This window comes from Sparus aurata, chromosome 22 (genome assembly GCF_900880675.1).
Source record: "Sparus aurata chromosome 22, fSpaAur1.1, whole genome shotgun sequence".
NCBI lineage: Eukaryota > Metazoa > Chordata > Actinopteri > Spariformes > Sparidae > Sparus > Sparus aurata.
The window spans coordinates 12,470,730-12,498,043 of NC_044208.1; the positions used below are offsets into that span (position 1 = coordinate 12,470,730).

Here is a 27,314-nt window from a genome sequence, read left to right on the forward strand (position 1 = left end):
TACTTATTCTACCACAGCCTGTGTCACAAGAGGAGGAGGGGCATAGACAGCTGTTTGCAAAATAAAACACGAGGATAACCAACTAACAAAACTGTTATCACAGCTGCCATAACTAACAGGTCAGAGGTCATTGTTAAATCTACTTAAAGGTCGTATTTAAATCTATCTACAGTGCACATATTTCGTATGGCATTCCCCTCAAGCCCTCTGAGAGATTGTCCAAGTGTGTGTAAACTGCTCCCCCTAGTGTCCAGAGAGTATACATGCATCCATCCGTCAACACTATCTGTGCTCCCTGAAAGCAAGTGTGCCACTGCTTGATGTCCCATCGTTTCTACATCAGAAGGCCTCACTGAAGTTGATTGTTAATGATTTGGCTCTGCAGATAATGAAAGTAATCATTTTAAAGTGAAACCACAGACGGTAATGTCGGCGTCAAACTGAAAACGTACGCTGTTTGCAGTGAAAAATAGATCTCTTTATGAGGAAATGCATGTTTGTGTGCACACTCGAGTCAGAAGTTGAACGTAAGCGTAGAACATTTACGTCAGAAGGTTCATCTTGATTCATTTTTTGGTCTTTTGAAATGATCAGAGAGCTGCACTCACCAGGTCCAGTCCAGGTGTCAGAGCGAGTCTGGACCGAGCTCAGATGTATACAGCTCCAGTGCTGTCTGTGCATGTGTCTGCACAACCTTTACAATCTGTTATGTGTGATTTATCGTGACACGGCTGCCGTGGTTACGCTCCTTTTTAATGTTTCATGCGAAAACAAAACAAAAAAAGAAATAAAAATAATGCAAAAAAAAAAAAAAAAAAAGCTACTGAGGATAGCAGACATGAATGTTTAAGGAGCACGGCTGTTCCCATGTTCTCTGGACTGACCTGCTGCCAAAGATTCACTCATCCTCTCTCTCTCTCTCTCTCCACACACACACACACACACACACACACACACACACACACACACACACACACACACACACACACACACACACACATGGCAGGGCATATGACTGTCAGCGATGACAGATGTCCTGACAGTCTGGAAGTCTGGAGGCGTTGGTTGTGGTTGTTGTCCTGCAGGGCTTTGACACACGATGTATCAGCATACATTAGACACATGTCACAGTGATACTGCTCTATCTGCTCCCTGCCTTTTGTTTGCAACCATCACAGCAACACAGCCACGTTCGTTTTGCTCTCTTTTGCCGGGATTTCAGGCGGGAGGAAGGTGGTGATATTTTTGATCCCAGCTGTTCAGGCCCAGTGTGGTGGCACTGTCTACCCAACACCTCTGTAAACACTCTCATGTTCCGGCTTTTATTTGCTCAGAGTCAAGTGTGCGGAGACATCCTTTATGCCTTGCGCGCTCACATTCCTTGACGCCTACATTAGGATCTCCCCAGTGCGTCTTCACTAGGCCTCCTGTAGCACAGTAAGTGTGGTGGATGAATGAATGTAGGGCTGAGAGAAGCATCTTTTTGCGGCATTTTTCAATCATTTGGTCACTTGTCACACGGAGAACTCAGAAACGACGGACTGATTTCTTGTGTGCAACTTCATCCTAAGAAGAGAAGCAAAGGCGTCTAAATCTTTTTAGTACCGGTATGGGGGTGTGGTGTTTTGTGCGCTGTGTGTCATGGCACAAATGAAAAGGCTCAACAAAACCCTGGAATGGCTGATCAGTTTGTGGCCTTAGATTTACTCAGTTACTCATTCAAAAGTCTGGAGAAAAGGGGCCCTGGATGGATTATTGAATTAGTTTGTGTTATGATGTCTTCAAAACTATAAAGAATATCTTTTGCCAGTCATTAAAGTCTGAAGATCAGGTTGTGACAGCTCAATCTTAAGTTTTTCATCCTTTCCAACCTCCTTTTTTTTTGTTTGAAAAAGCTGTATGTAGCTTTCATAACTATTTTCTGTCCATGAAACAATAAATAAGGCGGTTTGTTCACCTACTTCGCATCCGTATCATCTCAAGTTTCCCAACCCCGTGCAGTTTAAAGGGTGTCACATCGTGTGCTGCAGTTCAGCTGCTGACCACTAGGCTGCACTAGAACACCGCAGAACAGAGATGAAGGCCTGGAACAACACGGAGGCCCGAGTTCAACACTGATTTAATGATGCACATGAACATACATTTTATTGTAAGCACCTTTCAAGTCAACCGAGGACACTTTACTAATCCCTATAAGGCAGTCCGTGTACGAAAATGAAAATTCAAGGATCAACAACAGCAATGAAAAATATACACACAAACAAAAGAATATGTTAATTATAAACATACTATATTATGCTGCAATATACTGTGTTTAATGTTCTCTTAATATCTCTGCCCCTGTAAAGCGTTATGAACTGCCTCGTGTCTGAATGGTGCTACACAAGTAAACGTACGAAGCACCAGGAAAAGCTCAAAGAAATAGGTAAGCTTGTAAAGAAGCAACAGATGTGCACTGGAGGATAATATTCCAGAGGTTAGGACCGGTCCAGATGTGACCCTGTCACCCATATCGCCGAGCCCGGAGGAGGGAGTGGAGATTAGATGGGCATCGGAGGAATGGAGTGGCAGAGGAAGGAGGAAGCCAGGGAGATAAACTGTCAGCACCGAACTGTCTGACGCCTGTAAATGTGAGCAATGGATCCTAACTGAAGGGGAATGTTTGCATGACCCAAATTATTATCAATACAAAATGTAGAACATTTTAAAAAAAATCAATCAATCAATCAAAAGGGCGTTTTTCAACCCTGGTTCATATATTGTATAAAACCCTCTTTGCCACACGTATTCAAATAGACTGCAGTCGTAGCATGGCTGATTAAAAGGTGAGTGGTTAAAGGCACATTTATTTGTCATTTTATAAAACCAGGGTTGCAATTGAGTTGAGCTGAGGAGGGAAGCTGCTCTGTAGTCTGGTGGTAGGGCAGCAGATACTTGTGTATCTTTTGCCAGATGGCAGCAGGGTGAACAGACTGTGGTTGGGGTGGGTGATGTCTTTTAGTATCTACTGGGGATTCTATGGAGACATCTCACTTCTGTGATGTCACTGATGTTCTGGATGGTTTTAATCACCGGCTGTAGAGCCTTCCTGTCCTGAACTGTATTTTAACAACGTCAGATTGGGACGTTGGGGGTTAAATGATCAAAATGTGGCTGGATTCCATTTAGATGCGTCAGTTGAAGGGTCCTGGTATTGTTAATGCTGGTTCAATGGCTTCACTCACTGGGACGCTGCGTCAAACCGATGTTACTAGTAGCACCTTAGACTTTCATGCCATTAGAAGTCAAAATGTCCTCTGTGAAAACAGTGGTTAACACTAACAGACTTCCTTTTAAACGTCATCATATTGACGTTACTGTGAATTCTGGGGTGATTGTTGGAAGTTTGCAGAGGAAGCAGAGGACCAAACGACTCAAACTAAGCTCCTATATGGCAACACGTTATTGTCGAATCAATGAACGCCTGAGAAGAAAAGGCTTGCAGACTCCATTACGCTGCATTATAAAATGAGCTCCCGCTTCCAGTTCCCTGCCAGGATTTAACGAATGGAAGCAGCCGGTTGATCAGCACTAAACGGAGAACAGGGCGTCCCTGTCTTCCTGGAGTCTTGCGGGCTCGAGTGTAACTGCAGCAGCTTGTGCGTGCGTGTGTGTGTGTGTGTTGACGGAGAGTGACGGGGACAGTCAGCACGGCAGGATGAGCAGGAGGAAAGGCCCTGAATGTTCCTGGGACTGAACGGGGATCAGGACTGGAGAGGAAGAGGTTTTAGCAGAGAGGCAGGGGAGGAGGATAGGAGGAGAGGAGGAGGAGGAGGAGGAGGAGAGGAGGAGGGTTAGAGCTTCAGAGGAGAGAGACTGGAGAGACGGGGCTTAGAAGTTTGGTATTCGTGACTGTGGGGCTCAGTCAGCAGGAGCTAAAGCCCCTCCGAGACCTCAGACTGTTTAATTCAATTCTATATGAATGGCGGTGTTCATCGCATGTGGAGGGTGTTTCTGTTTCTGGTGTGTGTGCGCTCTGGATGTTCAAGCCTCACTTCCATGCGTAAATATCTGCACTGCACCCACACGACTCGCGGATCGAATGAAATACAATCACGAGAGAGAGAGAGAGAGAGAGAGAGAGACAGAGAGAGAGAGAGAGAGAGAGGAGAACGGCGGCGTTAATAGAAAGAGAAAGAGCCGCGATGCTTAATGTGGTGATAACAGAGCGGCCCGCATTGTAACGCAACCAATAGCCCGTGTGAATAATGCACCGGCGCCTCCCCGTCACATTATGCATCGCTGATGTCCTAAAAAAACTTGTCATTCATTCTTTGTCAATTTACAGAAATCTCCGGCACAAGGCGATGGATCGATTCCAGTTTCCAGCTCATTTTTTTTTTGATCAGGCTGCTGATCGTTGCTCTGATCCGGGGTCAGCCGAGATGTCTTCGGCAGGGATTACATGTTTACCACGCGAGTACTAACAAACACAAGTGTGATTAAGTTACTTTCTCCTCAGAGTGGTATGTTTGCATACGTGGAGCTGTGTGTGTGTGTGTGTGTGTGTGTGTGTGTGTGTGTACAGTATGTATGTTCAGTGCTTATCTGTTGCCCTCCAGTGAGATGCAGCAACCATCAAAGAGCCAATCTGGAGAGCTGCTCTGCCTCCTGCACATCACTGTTGCAGCTCCACACACAGCGGCTCAGATACATGAGTTTGATTATATGTAATGTACCGGTATCATTAAAGTTGTCTTCCCAGCGGCTCAGAGCAAAAACGTGATTAAAACACGTTTAAAAAAGAAGAAGAGGCAAAACAGCATCATATGGCTCTGTAGCCACACACGTGTGTTGTTTTGTCAGCGTGGCCTTCACGAACCCCCCCCCCCAAAAAAGTTGAGTTCATGTCAGATTGTACTTCCTGTCATTACAGGCTGCTGAGTGTAAACAACATGTCAATCAACCTCCCGGTGATGAGGAGCAGGATGTGTGTGAATGCTTTGTCAGGCTCCATTTTCTTCAGCAGAGTTGAGCCTGCGAGCCAAACATCTTCCCGGGGAAACCACCGGCGGTCAGGAGCAAAGAGGGGTAAAACTCACACTGATGAGCTGTGTTTATGATGTTACAGTCGACTGTACTTGGAGGAGAGGCTGAAGTCTGTCTTTGATGCTTAAGAGATGACTTTGGGATCTAAATGTTCCAGTGAGTGAAACCCTGAAGTGATGGACAGCAGCTCTTCTGCTTGTTGGGTGGTAAAGAAGGGCGATGTAATATTGTCAATACGTTTAGGCGAGATCACGATACATCTTATAAATCTTGATATTTTGCAATCTTCTCAAAAGCCCTTCATAAATGCTGAGACTGAGCGACAAAATTCATTTCACAACATTTTGGACCAAATACCTAAATATTGAAATTGTGACATCGTGGGGATGAATATTGGTACTGATAAATAAACCTTAGTGATGACTTAGTGGGTCAAGATGAATGTAAAATCACATAGAACAGTCTAGTAAGTTTAGAAAATGACACTACTTTGCTGTAGTGCAGCCTGTAAAACCAGGAAAGACCAGAACGATATCCAGAATCTAAAAGACGAGACACAGTTTAGTCTCATGTCACAATAACAATATAACGTCGATATGTTTCCCAGCCCTAACAAGCAAGACTGTGTTATTTAAGAACAAAATGATGATAAATAAAATAAAGGCTATTGCCGAATCTTTGGATTTGGGTTTTGCTTGGTCATTTGGTCTATGTAATGTCAGAAAACGTCTTCAGGACCAGACGTCACACTGTCACTTGTTTTGTCTGACAAACAGTCCAAAACTCAAAACATGTCATTCAGTTTGCAGTGATATAAAGGGGAGCAAATCCTCACATTGAGAGGCTGCAAACAAAGAATCTTTGATATTTTTGCTCGACAATAATTGTGCCACTGTATAATTCTTTCAGCACCGTTGCACTCTATAGAGTGCGTACCTCCGCCAAGGCCCAACAGTCCCCTTAATACGCATCAAATCGTACCTAAAGATAACTATGCCTGATTTTTTTGTTCTTTTTTGTCTTTTTTATCAAGACCCATGATGCATTGTTCCGAGAGAAATTAACAAAACTGTCAAAAAACTCCCGTATGCCTGGATCCGCCCTGTTATCCAGATCCTCACCAAAAGTGAAAGGGGTCTGTTCGGGGCCCGGGATCCATCCTTCATCCTAGTTTCGTGGAAATACGCTCGACAGATTTTGCGTAAGCCTGCTGACAAACCAACCCACAAATGGACGCGGGTGAAAACCAAAATGTTTGTTAGCACCCAACTCGCAAGGACATTATGTTAGCTACTATACGTGTTTCTGCAAACATCAGATATGTTGAAACTTAACATATCTTAATGTACAATTTTCAATGTAATGTTGGGGCAACACTGTGGTTATGTTCTGGATAGGTTTACGCACAACATGACACTTTGTTAGGGTTGGGCAAAATCCATGTTTTGGCTGAAAATATCTGGAAATGTCCCGAGGTCTCGCCAAAGATGACCAGTTTTGTCGCCAAAAAAACACAGCTGGAAATTGCCCTGATGTCTTGTTAAAAAGATCCGTATGTGGTTTGATGCTTACAAATGTGGAAAAGTATAATAACACCGCCATTCCCTTTGTTTGACACGTGTGGTAGAAATATTGATGTGATGTGTGTACGAAATCAGGCAGATTTGCTCTGATCCATTATTTTTTACATTGTATTGCGTAGAGACTCAATCACTGAATATATACTGCAGCTATCAAAACCCTGTATCCCTTCATCATATGAGATTGCAGACATTATTGTTGCTCTTTTGTATAAATGCATTGCTTTGATAGCTGGAAAAACACTTGATGGTGAAACTGTAATTTACTGTGTTGTCATCGTGCATTCTCTCTGACATTTTTTCGCAGAGCGTTATCATCGGTTCAGCTTCGTCCCAGCATCATAAAACATTGACTGCAGGTGTGTATATTTTTTTTTTTGGGGTGGGGGGGGGAATAACACCATCTGTCACACACCAGACCAAACAATAACAGCAAGACATGGGAATATCCAGAAACCGTGCACCCGTGTCACTTCCCCCTTTATACCGCCATTACTTCCTTCCACCTGAGGCTTCGCTTCCTGCGTTGATTCAGGGTGACACGCAGCGCAGGCATCACTGTAAATGCATCCTGTCTTGATTATGTGTTTTTGTGCTGTGCGGTGAACGTGACCTCCTTTTAAATGACTGGAATATTAAAGAGTAAACAGAACCTACAGAGCCCGGATGGAGACGCCAGCAGGCAGCTGCTCCTCGCTCCGTTTTATCATCCTATTCTTCCCTTTTTTTTTCTGAAATATAAATAAGCAGAGGAACCTGACAGAAGCCGTTCGAGCTGAAAGGGAACACAGGCGTGCTCGTGCGCTACAAAGGAGGCGTTTGAACGTTTCTGTAGGTATCGCCTTTTTTTTTTTTCTCCTCACCTCCACAACATTAGAGATGAACTCTGACTTTTTTTTTTTTTTTTTTTATAATTTCAACACTGTGAACTCATATGGATAATTCACCCTCGCTGGCTTTGATCCACGCTGCCTCTCTTTAGTCTCTGCATGCTCTTTTGCCTCCATCTCTGCGTAGATGTATGTTTATATGTGGCATGTGCGTGTGCGTGTGTGTGTGCGTGAGTGCGTGCGGCGTCTTAAAACCAGAGCAAATAGTAGAACACGTAGCAACTGTCTTTATTGAACACCGGCATTTTTAGAAGGTAGGGATTTAACATATATATAGTTGAAAGCCTACAAGAAAAGTAATTTAAATATTTATATATATCTTTACAAATGTTCATGAGCGAAAGTCGGAGAGCTTGTGTCGGCTAAACTTGCGATCCGGGGGAAGTGTACAGAGATAGACATGCACAGGGGAGGAGGAACGACGGCAACCGCAAAGTCACCTTTTACAAAATGGCTGAGTTGGACCCTTCTCTCTCTCTTTCTCTCTCTGTCACTCTCTCTTTATCTCTCCCACACACTCACGCACGCACACACACACACACACACACACACACACATTCGCGGACACACAGCGGCGTGCGGCCTGCTCCAGAATCAGTCCCTCTTTTTTTATTCCCCCCTCTGTCGCTCACATGGTAAACACACTGCTTGCTGTGGCACTGACTGTGCGGCGCAAGTATTAAAAGTCTGCTCGGTGGGTTCCGGTGCTCCCACAGGTACGTAAAGCAGTGTGTTTGAGTGTGTGTATGAGTAGAAGTTTGGGTCAGGGTCATGTCTGTAAATATTTTGAGAGTGAGGTTTCAAGCAGACACCAGACGTTTGGGTCGTCTGGACTGCGTTTTCCCACAATAATTGAATCCGAAAGAGATTAAATGAACTTTCAGGGGTGAATGAACGTGTTTCAGTTCCTGTATCCTGGCAGAAATTCCACACCTGAATCAGCTGGATTGAGTTCAAATCGCACAGAAACCCTTAAAAAGTGTGTGTATGTTGTGTTCTGTTGGCTGTTACTGCCCCCCCGGTCCTGGGAAACTGTGATGTCAGCATGTGTTTACTTCTGTTTTTTCAGAATGAATAAATAAACGAATAAAAAGTCTCGGACGAGTCACGGCCGTCTCCTGTGGGCGAGGCTCCTCCTCGTCAGCACACATGAACACACACACACACGCACACACAGACACACACTCCTAAACAGGAAGTGTTACCTTCCCCTCGCACATCTGTACGTCTTGTTCGGGACAGTTCGGGTCAACAGAAGATAAATAAATGACAATAAATAAGAGTCGTCCCAAAGAAGACACAGTGATGCTGGGAGTTAACAAATCCTTTTTCTGAGAGTGCACACACACACACACACACACACACACACACACACACACACACACACTTCTAAATGCAGCGCTCCAAGGCACGGGGACCGGGTGGGTGGGGGCTACTCAGTCTTTTCTGTTTTCCCGTCTTTGCTCTGGGGCTCGGCTGTTTTCCGGAGCTGCGTCTTTTCCGAGCTGTTGTTGATCTGTTGGTCAGTTGGGCCGCTCGTCTTCCCGCTCGAGTTCTTGTCCAGGTAGTTGAGCATCTCGCTCAGGACCGTCTGGAAGGTGCTGAGAGCCGCGCAGACCGCCGGCGTGCCGAACCCGTGAGTGATCAGACTGTAGGGAAGGAGACGGAAACAAGGGTGTCTCATTAGGGTGCAGAGGGGAGATGGAGTCAGCGGGATGGTTTGGGTTTGTGAGGCAGACTGAGGAAGTCCTTTTTTTCCCTCCTCAGTTTGTACACCTGCACAGAAACTCTCCTCTCGCTGCATTATGGAGCTTTTAATCCTCCCAAAAGAGCTCCTTTAGTCGGGCTAACTCCTGTCAGAGCAGAGTTTTAATGTCCTGTGATGCTCCAACTACTTTATTTCCTCCCCATCTCTACTGTCAGTTGTGGGGAAACACTGAATACTACAACAGCTTTAAACATATTCAGACAGATTAGTGCTGAATAATTTCCTCTGCACCTTCGTATCATTGAATTCATGGAACACTTGACCTCTGATCACTTGTTGTCTTTACTTTATTATTCAGCTTTTGTCTTCCTTGGTCTCAACTGTATGTCAATCCTTCTGTAAGTACATTCAGAATAACGAGAACCTGAGTTATATTCCTTGTATGTTTGCACACACTTGGCCAATAAAGCCGCAGACAACACAAATATATCGGTATCAACATATATGTTGTCTGATATGAAAACTTTTCTTTTACTGAATGTAATCCGGAGAAAGATTCTCTTCTCACATAAATTCCCGGTGAAGTCTGCTGTTGTGCACTGATGACATTTTAGACGCCAAAGTTTATTAACCAGTAAATGTCATGCCTCAGTTCCATACATATTTTTTTATATACATAAGTGTGTCATAAAGATTTGAGGGATCGTTGCACAAATGCGTGCCATTGTAAATATTCTGTGTAGATAAGAATATCGGCCAACATATCAATATCAGAATACATTAAATACTCTCTAATATCCAGCATCAGTCGAGCTCCTTTGTTTTAACTTCTGACTTGTGAGGATTTGCTACATGTCCTTGTCTGATATGGGCTAAGGACATACGAAGACTTCTCACTGTGGCTTTAAGCAATTGCGAAGAGCATGTTTCACCTTTTGATGATACTCTCTGCAGAATCATCATCCTCGAAATGAATCCTCGATTGCAGCTCCAATGCAAATACTTCCATACACGCCGGCCTCAAAACTTACAGCAGCTGCGTACCTCTTCAAAATCCCCCGGGGGTATTAAAGGTGACCAACAGTCGCATTTAACTGCATTTTTATTGAACTTCCCAGCAACGCTTAATCAATATATAGTCAATTAAGTTTAAGGTGATTGGAAAGATTTTTTTTTTTCAATTTTTTTTTAAAATGGTTAATGAATACTGTGTAGTTCATCCATAAACATTATCTTGACGGCCATTTCTAGAGTTGCATAAACCTTGATAGCGACTTAACACGTAGTTTGTAAAATAGTACTAACCCTAATCCTAACCCTTTACCTGAGGCTTTATTAACTATCCATTAACCGTTAATTAGCGTTGTTTATAATGAAGAGTTACTGACTATCGAATCTGCTCAACCAGAAAACTCTTTTTATCCTGTTTTTCAGTTTCTGTTTGTATCATGAAACACAGTGTACCTCACATTCCACCGATGGCACACGTCAGAATCATAAACAGTTAAAAAGCCAAGACAACAAGAGCGGATATCCGAGATGAATGGCCATGAAATAGGTTCTGATTTGGTCTGAGAGCTAACTGTGTGGTCACCTCTCAGCTCTGACCTTTAACGTGTCTCTTGCTGTCACGACTGTGTTGATGCAGCCGAGCTAACATCTTACTCCTCCTCAGTGCATCGCTCCCTTCGGAGGCCTGGTAAAAAACTTTGTACGTGCTCGCAAAGGGTGACGCCACAGATGTGACATTTTCTGCTAACAAGCCGCCGTTCCCTCCTCCTCCTCCGCCGCCTGTGCCAGATAACAAACTGCACAGCTGCATCTTTGGAAAATGGCAAAGCGGTCGGAGCCAAAAAACGCAGAGCAAGAAAACTGTCAGTAGTTTAGATTTGTGAGAGAGAGGAGAATTGTTTTTTTGTTTGTTTGTTTTTTTTTTTAATCTCCTGTAAAATTCTGCATGTGTTACCTGAAGTGTGTGAGATGTCTCTGGATGTCCAGGTCCAGGATGGGGGTCGGTCTGGAGGAGCCCAGAGGAGAACGGTCTTGGCTCAGTAAGTCCTGGAACTCCTTACAGATTTGCCTGACAGACAGAAGGAGGGAGGGGAACGAGGGGTTTACCATCTGTCTCCAACACAACCGTCGCAATTTGTTTTCGTTTTTGTTTCCTCGCGCACCCTTCCCCATCATTTTGGATCAACCCACACATGATTCTCTCCCAGGAAACAATCGAAGGGAAAAGGAGCGAGACGAGTTCAATGTCGACGCCGAAACGAGCGAAACACTCGCTCACAACGTGATACCAGAAGTTCTGCAAATGTAGAGTGAACGGTGCTTTTTTAACATTGTTCCAGGCTGTCTTTCTGGATTCCAGTCAGTGTTGGGATGATGTTATCGCAAATAAAGAGAGAAATAGCTCGAAGAGCGTGGGAGCTGCTTCCACCCCCCCCCCCAGCACATACACTACTGGATGTGCAATCAGGAGAGTCAGGGTTTACTCTGAAAGCAGCTAATACTGTTCAAATACACACAAGGATGATCGGCTGGACATTTGAGAGCATATGTTATAATACAGATGATAGATGATCCGGTGTGTGTCATTTGGATTGTTTTTATACCTTGTGAATAAAGAGCAGGCATCACCGTTTGCTCATTTCTAGACTTATTCAACTGCAAAATGCCCAATAAAATGCCATATATTTATTTTACAGCTCACAACTGTAAAATGCAGTGCGTTCTGGGTATTGCTTATGACGTTTCATGTATTTTTCAGTGTGAATTTACGATATTCTACTGTATTCAGTCACACTTTAGTAAAAGTAAAGATATTGACTTAAATATCACTTTGGTAAAAGTGTTGTACTTGAGTAAGAGTCCGTCAAAAGTAATGTTCTTAATGTGTTAAAGTATAAAAAGTACAAGTAAAAGTAAATGATACATATATTCATGTGTACGTTCTTTATGTGGATCGGCTTAAATTCTGTATACTATGGTCGGTTTATCGGTTAGATGTTCGATATCAGAATCTGTGGGGTGTAATCCGAAAATCGATAAAATAAATTCATTTTACAGATTAAAAAATTAGCTCATTAGCTAACTCCGACACATTTACAGCGATTTGTTAACTGAAATGTCATGAAAAAAACTAATTTTTTCTTGTTGACCAAACCTTCCCCAAGCTCTAAACTGTTTCTGTGTGAACGTGTGTGTGGGTGTGTGTGCGCGCGCGCGTTTGTATTCTCACTTTGTGGCCAGAACCATTTTCTTGCGTGCGCTGGTTTCTTTGGGCTCGCTGTGCTGCCTCGCCAAATGTTCCCCCACCGCCTTACTGGGAAACTCTGTCTCACAGGTGTAGCCGAAGTCCCTCGCCAGGTGGAGCGCCTCACCTGAGCACCAAACCAGGAAGAAAAAAACAGATGAAACAAACTATTAAATTATCAAAAGTGACATCTGGACTATGAAATGAATGAATCTGAAGGTTTGACTTAAACATTGTGGACATTTTTGGACAGAGTCTCTTACCTTCCACCAGGGAGGTGAGCAGTGTGACGTTGGCAGCTTTCCTCCGTCCCGCCGGCAGGTTGAGGCCTAGACGGTCTAATTTCTCGCGAAGACACCGGCCTCCGTTCTTAGACTTCGCTCTGTGGGGAAGCAGAGTAACTATTTTCAACATAAAGCACAAAATGACTGAATATCTGGAACGCATATCGTCTTTATCCTCATTGATCCCCTGATCATTTCTCATAGAAGCTGAATTAAAACACAGATAAAATCACCTATAAAAAGAACTTGTGTTTAATTAAGCAAGGATGGAAGAATATAGATTTTGCTTTGATTTGACTGAAGCGTAAAATCAAAGAGTTTCAAATTAAAACGTGTCAGCTCATCATATATTAAATCTGCTTTCTTTACGCACAGATATGGCTGCGTGTCCCCCTGAGTTTCCTCTGTCAGTCGTCTCTTTGCCCAAAGTGAGGCATTCTATTTTGGAAAAGAGGCGAACGACGCTCCCTGTCATTTCTTCATCTTTTAATGTGAAATTTAAAAAAAAGAAAACACACGTGCCTTCTTCCTATCTGATCCTTTTGAGATATTTGGAGTGAAATGACTGAGGTTTTTCTATCACTCTGTAACAAAACAGAGGTCCCTGCAAACTTCTCAACACCCACTGCAACTAACGTGTATTGTTAATGTGGATTAATCGGTCCATTACTTTACTTATCAATCAATCAGTTGTTTGGTATGTAAAATGTCAGAAATTGGTGAAAAATGGCGACAAACCCCAAGATAACGCCCTCGAATGTCTTATTTTGTCCACAACCCAAAGATATTCAGTTGACTGTCATGAAAGAGCTATGAAACCAGAAAAGAACATTTAAGAAGCTGGAATCAGAGAGTTTTTAGTTTTCGCTTCTTTCAAAAAAAAAAAAAATGACTCAAACTGATTATCAAAATAGTTGGCAGCTCATAACTAATTGATTAATTGCAGCTGTAATGCCAATACACATGTGAGACGCCCGCTCAGGATCTCATCTGATAGAATAATTCCTGTTGTTGAAGTGTTTTATTCCGCTCCAGATGAGGATCAACACCTCTATTTGCACATTATTTTTTTTTTCGCTCCGACTTTGTTGATGCCTCGTCTTGTAGGACCAGCCATATTCTCTCTTTCTCTCCTCTTCCCCCCTTCCCTTTCTCGCCGCCTCATCAATAATACAGCGCTGGCAACTCTTGCTTTCCTCTGGTTCCTCTGATCCTGGCATGCTTTGGCCTGGTCTCGCCTCCCTCTGGCTCCCTGGGCATGGCGGCGCGTGCAGCCCCGGCCCCCTCGCTAGCCTACAATAGTCTTTGTGGACGCTACTGTATACATCCTCTGTTTCATCTGAGGGCTGCACAGGCTCGGGCAGCGCTCGCCAGCGTTCACCAGCCAGATTAAGGCTTTCATAACAATGTTTTCTCTCTATCAAACTCTTTGGTTCAATATTATCTCACCGCAGGACACAGGAGCCGGACAAAATAACAGAAACATTAATAATCTCCATTTCTCGGTCTTACAATCTTACAATTTGGCCTCGGTTCGTTGATGTGCGAGGATGTGTTTCGTCATTATCGTATGCTGCCGGGCGTTTGAGATATTTTCTGCGGCCTTTCACTGCTACGCCACACGCTTACATTCCGATATAACTCTGCTCCTGCTGCTGCGAGGTGGACTTTTTAAACTTTCAACCCAGTATCATGGCAGTTTGTCTACTAATGGCGAAGTTGGATCTATAGGAACTCGTGTTGGTTTTTTCATGACACTCAGCACCAGTTTTAAAAGGGAATCTTCAAGTCTGTGTACATCAAGATTAAAGATTTAATTCTGTCAGTATCTCATAAAGACATTTTTAGGCAACATATATCGGATATTGCAATATTTCCCTTTAAAGGCTGAAAGTTGGCAATGCACATTTCTAAAATCCCTGGGTGTGTAAACACTTCACGTTTCTCTATGTTCAGTTTTCAGTTCAATTTTATGTTTAACATCTTGTGGTTAGGTTTAGGCACAACAATCACGTGGTAAGGGTTGGAAAGAGATTGTGTTTGGGCTTAAAAATACTCCTCTTTTGCCACAACGCTTTAAATTTGCTACTGTGCTGCTCCCTAATCTTAACCAAAGTCCATCCCATAGATTAAATTTCTTTCTACTTCTTCACAAACTGAAAATATCTTTTTTGTAATTCTAATCAAAGTATTTCTGTTGTCTAAACTTAACTTCAGATCGGATGCAAACCTTGGAGTCTGGCGTGATGGTCCTAGACTATTTATGCAAGCCGTCCATCCCAATTACGTTCCTGCAACTTCAGCAAGTGCCACAATAAAATGTTGGCACTTACTGTTCCTTCAAACCACATATATATTCAACATGGTAGAACATGTCTGTAAACATCATACACTGGTTGAAACTTCTACAGTACATGGTCAGAGGGGAGGTGGTGGTGGAGTTACAGCTATAGATGAGAAGGCTGCCAAGCCAGAGACCATAGTTCAAGACTGGGTTTCAACATTTGTAGTTACATTTAGCTCCATTAAAGAAGCTGTGATGAACCTGGGTGTGCCGTGTTTTCGTACTGACCTGCGCAGGATGCCGCCCAGTAGGGAGGCGTTGAGGCACTCTGGTGGGGACAGTCTTCTTTTCACCTCGGCAATGGTGACTTTGTACTTGGAGGTGGAGCTGAGCAGCGACAGCCGGCCCGGTACCGAGCAGAACAAGTCTGTAGGGTTCACCACGCACGTCCCCCCTGCACACAAACACAACACACTCATTACAGCAGGCACTGTTGTTGGCTCACCATTGTCCACCGCTCAGTGTCCAGAAAGAGGCTGTTTGAAAGTCAACTGGCAAAGAGAGTGACCGTCACATTAATGCAAATGGCTGGGGCTGCAAAATTCAACCTTCAAAATAAAAGCTCATTTATCAAACTTGATTTTGTTTGTTACCTTTCTTTTGTCACACATTTCTGCCCCAAAGCCTCTCAACCTACTATAAACTGAATAATCAACCTGTTGTGATCTTTGTCTCTGTCCTATAAAAAAACACATATCTCCCATTTTAGGCTTTCTCAGATCATCTAAATGGTTTTTAAATGGTATATTTACTTTGTGGTGTTCCTTGAAAAAGAAATTACAATTACTTGCTATTGTGCTACACTGTTAAATGTAGGCCTCTGTATTTTATGCCATGTACTGTATGTTTTTCAATGACTGATAGACCACGATTCAAGCTTTTTGTTTTACTGCAAACCACAGTATTAGAATAATAAGTTAATAACGTGAATTACTAGTGTCCACTCAAATTCATCTGGAATTGAAGATGGCTGACCTGGAGCTGTTTATTTGAACATACAAACTCTACCTATGTTTAAACTGATATATGAATGAAAACACATGATAACTGTTAAAACAGTGCACATTTTCGGAGAGACCTTATCGAGACACAAGCTTGTGCCAGAAACGCATACAGTAGAAAATACTCCTTCAGTTCCAGTTACAGAACAAGGCTGAATACATACATTATGGAAATAATACAGGTGATCATTTGACTTTTATAAATATTCGTCGTGTAATACGAATAAGACCTCTTTAACGCTGATTTAACAATATATTGAAATAAAAACAAAATGTCACACAGCAGAAGCATTACACCAAACTGCCTATATATCACTCTATTACTACAACTAATAAAAAAAATAATGATAATAATAATAATGGAATTTACTTTATCCACGCAACAAATGCACATTTTGTAAAAAACAAACCGTATAGCCAACATTTCTGAGTAATGAGTGTTATGTGGCCTTTAGTTCATGAGGGTTACCCTATTCTGCAAGAAACACACGAATTCTGTGTTTTCAAGAGCTGTGAGAGTCATTTTCTTTACTTTTAGTGTAGACGCTTTCAGGGCTGTACTCAATGAATCCAGTAAAAATCCTTTTAGGCTTTGAAAAGCCTCGACTCAAAGAAAATACGTGTACATTCTGGTCCAAAAACGGAACTAATGCATTAAAGTTTACATGTGATCCTGCAGTATTGCGTTGCCATTGTTCATCACTTCTCTGCACTGTTTTGCGCTTCTGTTTTTTGCAGGATGGTTTTCGGCCGGGTGCTAACTTTTTAACCTCTTTGGTTTTCATTGAGAGAATCACACATATCAGGGCACGACGCAGGTTATAATCCTCTGTGAGCAACGCAATCAGGAAGTGTCTCCTTCAGGTGAAATAATGTGACGTGTCAGTAAAGCCAGTGTGCAGATGTTCAGGGTGAGGCGTCTCAACACCACTCAAGCTTTTTCTACTTGCGTAATAACACCAAAATCATTTATCAAACCTGATATTTTCATATTTAAGGCCCTTCATTTTTTCAGTCGTTCATCATGTTCAATTCAAACAATGCATCTCCAAAATGTCAGTGTTTTGATAACCAAAGAAAAACAGCTTTGCGAGTTGATGTGCAATAAATTATTTTTATGATTCATTTTAATTTGAACCAATCAAAGATCCTTCAATCAAAATCAGCAAAGAAATAGCTTGTACACATGTCCCAAGTCTGGGTACAGGTGGATATAAATGCTTGTATATTATCTTCACCGGTGTTGTAGTTAATCTTAAATATATGTACAATATACCATGTGTGAAGCTTGTGTTTTATGACTTCAAACGTGTAAAAAGGAAAGTGAATTGTAATTTAAAAAAAGGGAGTTTTTAAATAACCAATCATAAAGATCCTTTAGTTGGTCCGAAATATTCAAAATCACCAGTTGTAGCTTATAAACACATGCAAGGTTAAGGTATACATAGATATAAGTGCTTGTATATTTATAGTCACATGTGTTGCAGGTGATCTTAAATATATGTACAACATACTATTAGTAATTATTGTGTTTAATGACTTCAAAAGTATATAAAAAAGTAAATAATAATAATTAAAAAAAATTCTTTTGATATGTGTTCCTCCCTGGACAACAAAGTCTTCCTGGTTCATGACCTTTATCATCCTTGTTAATCAAAGTACAGCTGCAAACACAATAAACTGTGTGTTTCTATACAATATGAATCAAGAAACGATTGTGATGTTAAATGCACTACCTAGTTGGCCCAAGTCTCCTCAATCAGCACTGGCAAGATCAATGTGCTCCACTCAGCACTTCATCAGCCTCCCTCTTTTCTACTTAAATATTACATTTACTTCTTTTTTTTCTTCTCCTTCTCCTTTTCTCTGCTATGTACATATATTTATACTTCTGTTCCAGCTCGATATTTGTGTGTATGTACGAAAACTCTGCTGTAATCCCAGGAGGGGGAAACAAAACCTTCCTTTAATCACCTTCCACTAACCAACCAACCAACCAACCAACCCACCATCCATCCATCCAACCAGCAGCTCCGTCTCATTGTGCGCCGTGAATAAATGATCGCGGTTGTGATGGTGAAGGCTCCCCCGCATTATTAATTGCATCTGAATCAGTGTTTGCTCGCGTCCTCCTGGAATATATCGACTGCTCTGAGTAGGCCTATTATTATTAAACTTTCACTTGAACCAACGTCCCGGGCAGCTGAAAACGCAAGGTTTCTGTCTGATGTACTGTAGGCTATATTCTATTATTCATCCGCCTCATTATCAAATCTAACAGCAGGGTGTGTCGCTTTGTTATTAGGACCCTGCTTGGATATGATGGAATGAGGGGGAGAATAAAAAAATAAATAATAAAAAAAGAGGGGATGCCATTTAGGCCAAGGAGGAGGAAGAAGAGGAGGAGAGCGCTGCGGGCACAAGTCAGTCTTATCGAGGACAGTGTGGACGATCTGGCCACCATATGAGCGAGTGTAACCTATATTTCTGCTCCCACGTGTCTCCCTGTCATATTTCAGCACCTGGACAGCAGCTCGACAAAAGCGCGCTGTGGTCCGGCGGGCTGCCCATCTCCGTGCGTCAGAGAGTGGACCGGATGCGGGGCGAGGGGAAGTGATTGATAGTGTTGGTTAAGCTTGGACTCCTCTGTGTGTGAGTGTGTGTGTGTGTGTGTGTGCGCGCGCGTGTCTACGTGTGTGCGCGTGTGACACAAACCGTGCAGACCTGTCTGTCAACCTCACGCGCTCTGACAGGGGGGGCGCGCGCGTGCGAAAGCCGCGGGTTCACATCATATTAATTCCCCTAAAAATGTTTTGATTCAAAGTAGTTTGTATTTTATGTTGCCAAGGGCAATCGAAAAGAGCTATTGCCGGTAGTGCAGTCAGTGGAGCGCGCGGGCCCAGAGGCGATAACGGTATTTAAGCAACGGAGAGTAGCCTCGGGCTGCGGCGCGAGCGGCGGGCGGGATCACACGCGGAATCAAGCGCCTTTTACGAGTTTGCCACGAAAATTAAAGAAAAAGAGACACGGGCCAAATGTCATTCTCCTCATATTTTAACAACAATGTTTATCGCTCCTAAAAAGCCCGCCAACGTCTTGACAGGAGAGAGAGAGAGAGAGGGGAGAGAGAGAGAGAGAGAGAGAGAGAGAGGAAGAGGAGGCGCGTGCACACGTGGGGGGCTGTAGTGGCGGGGGCGCGCCTGACAGATCAGCCTTACGCTGCCGGAGCGGGGAGCTGTGGAAGGAGGGGATGGCGGGGGTGATTAAAAACACAGACGACTCCTCCTAAGTAGGATCCGCGTTTCTTGAGTGATTTTCTTTTGAAAAAGGTTATGTGAATATTCATGCCGCCAAAGCCGCAGTCAGAAAGAACAACATTAATATGATCTCGGCTGAATCCGGGGCCCCGCTCGGCATTAGCATATCAAAGCGTCCGCCCGAGGCGAGAGAAGCTATCGATACGGGAGCGGGAGGTAAAGCAAAGATTATTGGTTGTGATGGTTGCAGCGGCTGAGCTCAGGGCCAAATACGGCGCACCATTAACCGAAAGTGATAGCGGAGGGATTCCCGCGTCAATCCGAGAGAAAAGCCCCAACACCTAGGCAGAGCTGATGAAAAATTAAACCCGAGACACAGCCGTCCTTCTCTGTATGGAAAACTACACATAGTCCTGACTAAAATGAAATAAATAATAAATAAAATAAAGTAAAAAACCAGCAGCAGGCTTTGATGGACCAGACGCAGATCCACAGCAGAGGACTCAAGAGGAAATAGGCCCCGTCTGGTTCCACATCTTTCTCCACCACTCCTCCTCACACACCTGAAGAGTGATCCAGAGCAGACCCAGCCTTTAAAAGCACCGATTAAATCTGCTGTCTGTGATTAAACACAGCCCACAGGTAGACTACAGGAAGTAACAAAAGCCCCTGCACACACACAAAACATCATTGTTCCTGTTGTTTTGGGCTTTACCTCACGGCCCACAAATGAAAATATTAAAGAGGGAATACAAAATAAAACGAAACCGGAAGCGTTCAACAGCTAAATAAAAACGACTGCCTCGATTTCCCCTTTAAGCCTGTGTTTATAATCGTTTGGAATGAGATGTATTGATTTATTTCATTTTATAGACCTTTCATTTAATTCGAGGCGGTTAGCCTGTTGAACGTAGACACACAAAATACTTTGTAGTCTGCAAATGACATAGCCTACATATAATAAATACATTAATACAATAACCGCGTTTGCCCGTTCAAGTTCCTCACAGGAGCGAGACAAGATCATCAGCAGCGATGTTTGGAGATTGGTGCTGAATTCATGATCAAAAAAAATATAAAATATGAATATTAGAATAAAAAAGAAATGGCGCGTTTATACTTCCACGGGAACAAAGACGAGCGTGCGCTGCGAGGATGCAGCAGGAGCAGGGAGAAGCGTTTATCTGTCCTGTGACAGGCTGTGATATAATAATAATAAGTCTATATAGGATCAGATCACGTTGATGCGCGACTTTGGGGACGTTTCGGTTCTCTGAAAGGAACATTTTAGACTGTTTAAGGTGTTGAGTGACAGTCCATTTCATGCTGGAGGTGTACTACGGTGTGTTAGCGTTTAAACAGGCGAGAAAAACGGGGCCCGCCTGTAACATGTTGACAGCAAGACAAGAGAGCAGCAGTGCTCCGCCTGTTTGTCTACCTGCCTGCCTGCCTGCTCGCTGTCTCGTCGTGTCGAGCCGTGAGCGTTCACGGCCTCCGGTAGAGCAACAACAGCAGCAGCAGTAAAGGTAATAAAACAGGGGCCTTACCTCTCCGGATGACGCCCCCTTGGCCGTTCAGCACGAGCCCACACTGCGCTTCCACGGAGCCCTGCGGAGACATTCACTCATTAGGACGAGCAGGGGAGGTGAAACCACTTCACCTACATTTCCCTTCACACCGCTGGAGAAACACTTTACACAGCTGTCAGAGAGTCCAGGACACGGTGGAGTTCACTGCGCTTTTTTCTTTTTCTTTTTTTTTGTTGTCGTTTTCCGTCATGCTTTTGTGGGACATCCAGGAAGAATGACGCACACAAAAAAGCCAAACTGTTGTTATTTGAAAGAAACCCTATTTATAAAGGGAGAAATGTAAGACCACGATGTAAACAATATCAGCTGTGCTCGATATATGTAATTATAACAGCAGCAGTGTTCGCTTCACGCGTCAGGTCACCAAGCAGACCAAAGCTGTGCCCATTATCAGCTTCTTGTACTTTGCTGTAGGTTATATGCGTGTTGGTGTAGTGTGTGTGTGTGTGTGTGTGTGTGTGTGTGTGTGTGTGTGTGTGTCCTATTGTGTTATGATTTTGTGATGCTGTGTGTTTTATGTCTTACGTGTAAAAGAGTGGACATTTAGCACCAGCTCTGAACTGTCACACATTTTGCTGTTGCATCAGTTACAAGTTGTACTTCTGAGCACACGCACTCTCCCTGTTACTTTAAATTTTGCCTCCTCCTTCAACTGAATTGTACCTCGACATCATTGTTAATGAAGATACGTCCTCAATGGATTTTTTAAGGTTAAAAAATCTATAATGGATAATATAATATCTATAATGGAACTACGTTGAGCTGCATCATTCCTATTAATAAAATTAGAATGAAAATAAATCATTTTAGACTTCTTATCATGGATGTTTCACCTCTTTAGTTTTTTCATCTGACTATCTTTCACGCACCTTGATGGCTTTAAGTTAGTATTTTACAAGAAAACATGATTAAAAAGTTAAAAAAAAAAAAGAAAAAAGTATTAATGTCTTTTTTTAATTTTTATTTTTTACCTTTTCTTTCTTATGTCCCATCAGATGTACCAAATAGGGACAAGAGGTGAACATTAAAGCTCTAAACTCTCTGTGCAGCACATCAGTTACATTCTCTGTATTCTCTGTTAAGCTGCATTGTCCCTATAATGATAAAAACATTCAAATAAAAATAATTAGATTTAGACCCTTTCTCGTGGATTTAATTCAGTATGACTGATTTGCACCTATTAATTTTTTTTTTATTTGAATATTTCTTTACAACAAATTAATGGATTTAAGTCAGTTTTTTTCCAAGAAATTGTTATGAAAAGTCTAGAAAAAAAATTAATTCCTGTAGCATTAAATGTGCTTTTTTTATATGACCCCTCAGATGAACCTTGGAACTCTTTTTTTGTTCAATTGAATTATTATTATTATTATTTTTACACACCTGGTTGATTTAAGTAAGCATTTTACAACAAAACATGGGGGTTGAAAAGTTGAAAAAAATAAAATTCCTGTGCCTTGATCCACACCTTCTTGCCTGCGACCCCTCAGTAGGGTCGCGACCCACAAGTTGGGCAGCACTGCATACAGAGGTCCTATAGGTGTCTTTATAACTACGAGAAGTTTATAGCTGACAGAGATCACCCTCACAGCTTCTTCAATTGGAGCGAATTTCCAGTGGAATTTATCTTGTATTGTTTTTTGTTAGAAAGTGCTCGTCACTCAGCGGAGCTCTGAGTGAGTATATTGAGGGCAGGGTGAGATAAAGGATGCAGCTCACGGCTCGCCCAGAAACGGAGCTTTAATTTGAAAGGCTTGGGGCGATAAGCGAGGACAGGACAGCTCATCCAGACTGAGGGACGAGTGTCCGGGAGTTCGGCTGCAGCCACCAACCTGTTGGGATTGGCCTGCAAAACACACATGGAGCCACATAGAGAGGCCCAGGATGGATGGATGGATGGGTAGATGGATGCATGGATGGAAACCTGTTACCAGCCGCCATTTTGGTCCAGATCACACCGCTATCAACAATGTCATCAAGAAAGGAGAACACGCGCTTTTTCATTCAGAAAACACTTAATCCCCCGTGCGAGCCTCGGGGCCAGGCCCCGCGCGCAAGCCCCCCTGATTAAAATAAAACCTGAAGAAAGGAGCGTGTTGTAGCTCCTTCTTTAACCAGCTCCGGCTCTGTTCCTTTTCTCTCTTGCTCCGCAGCTAAAGTGATTATAAAATCAATATACAAAACGCAGAGGTCTTGCATGAATTAGCTTAGTGACGGGAGAAAGGTGTGGCAGCTGCTTTTGTTCGCCATGAAAATCTCTTTAACGCGCTCAAAGATGCGACCGGGGCCGCACGAGACCATAGGCGCATCTGTTCGCCCCATACATCCGCCCCGCGCGAGCTCAGGTTCACTGGCCGCTCCTTTTCTTTCGGGAGCTCAATAAAAAAGGGGGTCAGACCTGCGCTCCTTTAAAATGTGGCGACAGCTTTGGATAAATATGGCGTTTTGGGGCTAACAATGAGCCAAAAATGAGGCGAAAGGTTCGAAAATAAAATTAGAAAAAAATAAATAAAATAAAATGATGTTAACTAATGTAGTGTAGCAAGAATGTTGCCTATAATACATGGCGTTATTGAAATTCAAATTGAATTTTATCCTTGGGAGAAATCACTTAATAAATATCAAAAGTAGTAAAAATGAGTACAGGCTAAATTGTAATTCCCCAAGTTATTTAGGGACAATTCAGGCTGTATTTATATTTTCTGTTTTTGGGTTTAATACAAATCATCGTCCTCATCACGCCGCCACACCCTTTAAATTAAAGTTTATTATTAAATGATAAATAAAAGCCAACTAAATTATTGTTTCAAAAATAATGAATAATTCTGAATTTCAGAACGAAACACTAACAATTTTATTTTTATCGTCGCTAATTAAAAGAACCATGTCAAATTCGGGATACTTCCGGCGGAGCAACGTCTAAAAAATGTCGCCGCAGACGACGCTGTAAACACTTATAACGCGACCGAAATGATGTGTCGCCGTCTTAAAAACTGTGTTTAACCAGAGCCGGCGCTTTAACTCTGCTCAGATGTCGCTGCATAAGTAACAAAGTTGATTGACGTTAAGTCTGTAATTGGATAAACTACGGTGCTTTATGGCGCCCGAGCCGGGCATTGTGCCCTCAACCCCGATCCGTTAATCCGCCCTTTACCGGAGAATAGAGCAACCAGCGGCTTTTCTTTGCCTCAGCAGACAGCCGGACACACACACACACACACACACACACACACACACACACACAACACACAATGTGTGTGTGTGTGTGTGTGTGTGTGTGTGTGCGCGCGTAAGTGCGTGTGTGAGAGCCGTTTTCATCTCGACCATTTCTTTACATCGAAAAGAATTATGTAAAATATGCGTCACGTGTGTTTCTGGGAAAATAAAGGGCGGCTTTGACAATAGGATTGTATAGACTGCCAGTCAATTAACCTTTAGAAACCGGCCTGCCTCTCACGCCGCGCGCTGCACTTGACATTTACTCGGCCTGTTGTACAGTCACGTGCGCTCTGGCAGCCAAATCATCTCGACGTGATCTCCAAATATTGTTTAGTCCAAAGTGGGACGGAGCCGGATGAAAAACCTGCGGGCCAAAATAGTAGCTGATGGAGGGCTCGTCAGTGTCATGGAGACAGCAGACAGATGAAGCAGACAGACAGACAGACAGACATCTGGCGCTGTCTTTCTGTTCAATATTTTTGGGGTTGCTGTGTTGCTGCTACAATAGACGGGGCTGGGGGGGGGGGGGGGGGGGGATTCAGTAGTAGGCCAGTGGGGCAGGGGTACTGGTGGCACGGTCTGTTATCTCATCCTATCTTATGGAGCGGTGCTAATAAAACCACAGAAGAAGAGGTGAGACAGTGAGGTGCCGGTGTACTGAGGCCTGCCGGTACCTGCAGGTCGTCCGAGGCGGTCGTGGGCAGACCCAGGCCGGCGCCGGGCAGCAGCCTCTGGTCCGGGTGGTGCATGCCGACACCGTAGGCCTGGGAGCCGTGTGACGTCATCAGCGACAGGTCATGGCGCCGGTAGGCGTCGAGGCAGCCGAGCTCGCGCCGCTGCTGCTCGTCCAGGCACGAGGACTTGAGGGCCGAGCGCGCGTTGTGTAGGTTGATGAAGTCGGCGGGCTCCCCGTGGTGGATCTGCTGGTAGTACTGGCCCGAGTGCAGCGAGTTGAGCCCGTAGGCCTCCGGGGCCACGGCCGGGTGGGAGTGCTGGAACTCGTAGTGGAAGGACTGGTGGTGGAGGGGCGTGTACTGGTGGTTGGCCGAGAAGTAGGGCGAGGCGAACTCCGTCCCCGCCGGCGCCGGGTAGGTGAGCGGGGAGGAGGAGGAGTAGGCGACCGAGGAGTTGGCCACGGACTCCAGGCAGCCGAGCTGCATGAGCCGGTAGCTGTTTGATCCGTCGTGACGTATCTACAAGATAATAAAGAGACGGGGAGATATATGAGCCGTGTCATTTAGCATCAGCCGGTGTCTCCTCTCTCTGCCTCCCAAACACACTCAAAAAAAACACAACTCACACACTCAAAGCGGTTTTTTTTTTTTCTTTTTTTTTTTTCCTCTCCGCTTTAAACCACCTGAAGGAGATGTCATTTCTACACGCCCGGGAGGGGAACGAATAACGCACGGCAACAGGAGCCATCGGTATGTTTTTCCCCTCCCTTCGGCACGCCTGTCACTCTGCTCGCAGCGCTTTTTTAAAAGGCGTGCTGTTATATATTATTATTATTACCGAGCTGCTGGCAAATTTACTGTCCCGGCTCTCTCGCTCATTCCGGATGGGAGGTAAGCAGAGTGAGACACAGCGGAGTGTTCCGCCCTGAAATGTTTCTAATCACAGCCACCGGCTCACACACGAGCCTCTCTCTGCCTCCACACTAATAAAAAGACCCGTTTTTTTCCCTTCCAACCGGCAGCTGCAGTCAGATGCACGACTCTTGTCTCCACTCCATGCATTTTATTTTTTATTCCCCCCCTCTCATCCAACGCGATGCAGAAAACACTTCCACTTAAGAGACTTCTTCTTGTGCAGCTTCGAAATGCCTCCGTAAGTTAAAAACCCAAAGCGTATTTTATTCTTCCGCGCACCCAAGTCTGTCGTTTTTTTTCCCTCGAATTAAAGGCGAGATAAAGGGAAATAAATGAGCCTACCTCTGCGTCGTGGACAAGTCCGGGGAAGGTCGCTGACATTGTGCTTTCTCCAAAGTAACCCGTGTTTTTTTCTCTCTCTCTTTTTTTTTCTTCTCTCCGCTCTCTGGCTCCGGTCGAGCAATAATACAAAAAATACGTTAAAATCCTCAAAAAGCAGGAGAAATGGAAAAGTCCCCCCTCATGCGCTCTCGGTAACGGCAGAAAGCTGGCGGAACGCGAGCGTCTCCCCTCTGCACGGACGGGGCTGGCTCACGGATTTTGTACTTGCAGGGTATTTCTCGGCTGATGTCGTAGGTCCCTTGGTAATATAGAAGTTTTGAAAATTAAGCATCAGCACTGAGGAATGGGAGGACAATAGACGGAGCGGAGCATCCCAGGAGACAAGGAATAAATATTGTATCTTCGCCTTAATAAGGAACCAAGTGCTTCTTTCAACGTTTTCTGCGCTTTTTTGTGGACATTTTCCCTTTTTTGACCCGTTTGTATTTTCCACCAGGTCTCCCGCTCCTCGCTTTTCGTCGTGTTATTCTTCTTTTTTTTCCCTTTTTGTTTTTAAATCACACCGGCTTTGTCTTTTTGTTGTTGTTTTTTTTTACAAATATGTGCGGATTTTCGACGGAAATGTAAGTTTTGCTTTGAAATATTGCGAAGCTAATTTCGACAAATATCAGCGGAATAAAAAAACAACAACATGGATTTTTCGTTGGTTTCTAGAGCGAGCTGGGGGGGGGGGGGGAATTTACTCAGCTTCGATGAGGAATAACGGGCTGTTTTCGATGCTTTCCGCATCGCCCCGCATGTTTTCATTGTGACTGCTTTTAGACATTTTCTTTTTTTTAACACTTGGATTCAAATGGAATTAAAAACGAAACGAGCATACATTTATTTTTATTTCATCTTTTTTTTTGTTTTACTCGAGATTCTTTCGATGCAGTCGCAGCGGAATCATTTAGAGAATTACAACGGACGAATTAAAAAATAAATCGGTGATCTTATTATGTGATGGCTCGATCGATCACTTTTCATGTGCTGAATTAAATCGAGAATGTGCTCGTTTATCGTTAGTATTGTTATTGTTTTTTGTTATTTTTTTACTCATTCGTGGAAAACGGCTTTTGATGAGCCTTATTTATTTTTCTCTCTCTTTATGCTGAAGAGGAGGAGGAGGAGAAGGAGGAGGAGGAGGAGGATGAAGGGGGGGTTTACTATGAGTGTTGCCTTTGTGAA

General features: G+C 43.5%; 1 protein-coding gene across 1 annotated transcript; it reads right to left on the minus strand.

Moving 5' to 3' along the window:
• Positions 1-7,702: 7,702 nt before the first annotated feature.
• tfap2d (transcription factor AP-2 delta (activating enhancer binding protein 2 delta)) lies at positions 7,703-26,765 on the minus strand. The gene is made up of 8 exons (XM_030404517.1): positions 26,088-26,765; positions 24,831-25,349; positions 20,896-20,956; positions 15,319-15,484; positions 12,726-12,844; positions 12,448-12,589; positions 11,173-11,286; positions 7,703-9,147 (listed from the first exon to the last, which is right to left on the minus strand). The coding sequence occupies exons 1-8, from the start codon at positions 26,124-26,126 to the stop codon at positions 8,931-8,933; spliced, it is 1,377 nt and encodes a 458-aa protein (XP_030260377.1). The 5' UTR covers positions 26,127-26,765; the 3' UTR covers positions 7,703-8,930.
• Positions 26,766-27,314: the final 549 nt, after the last annotated feature.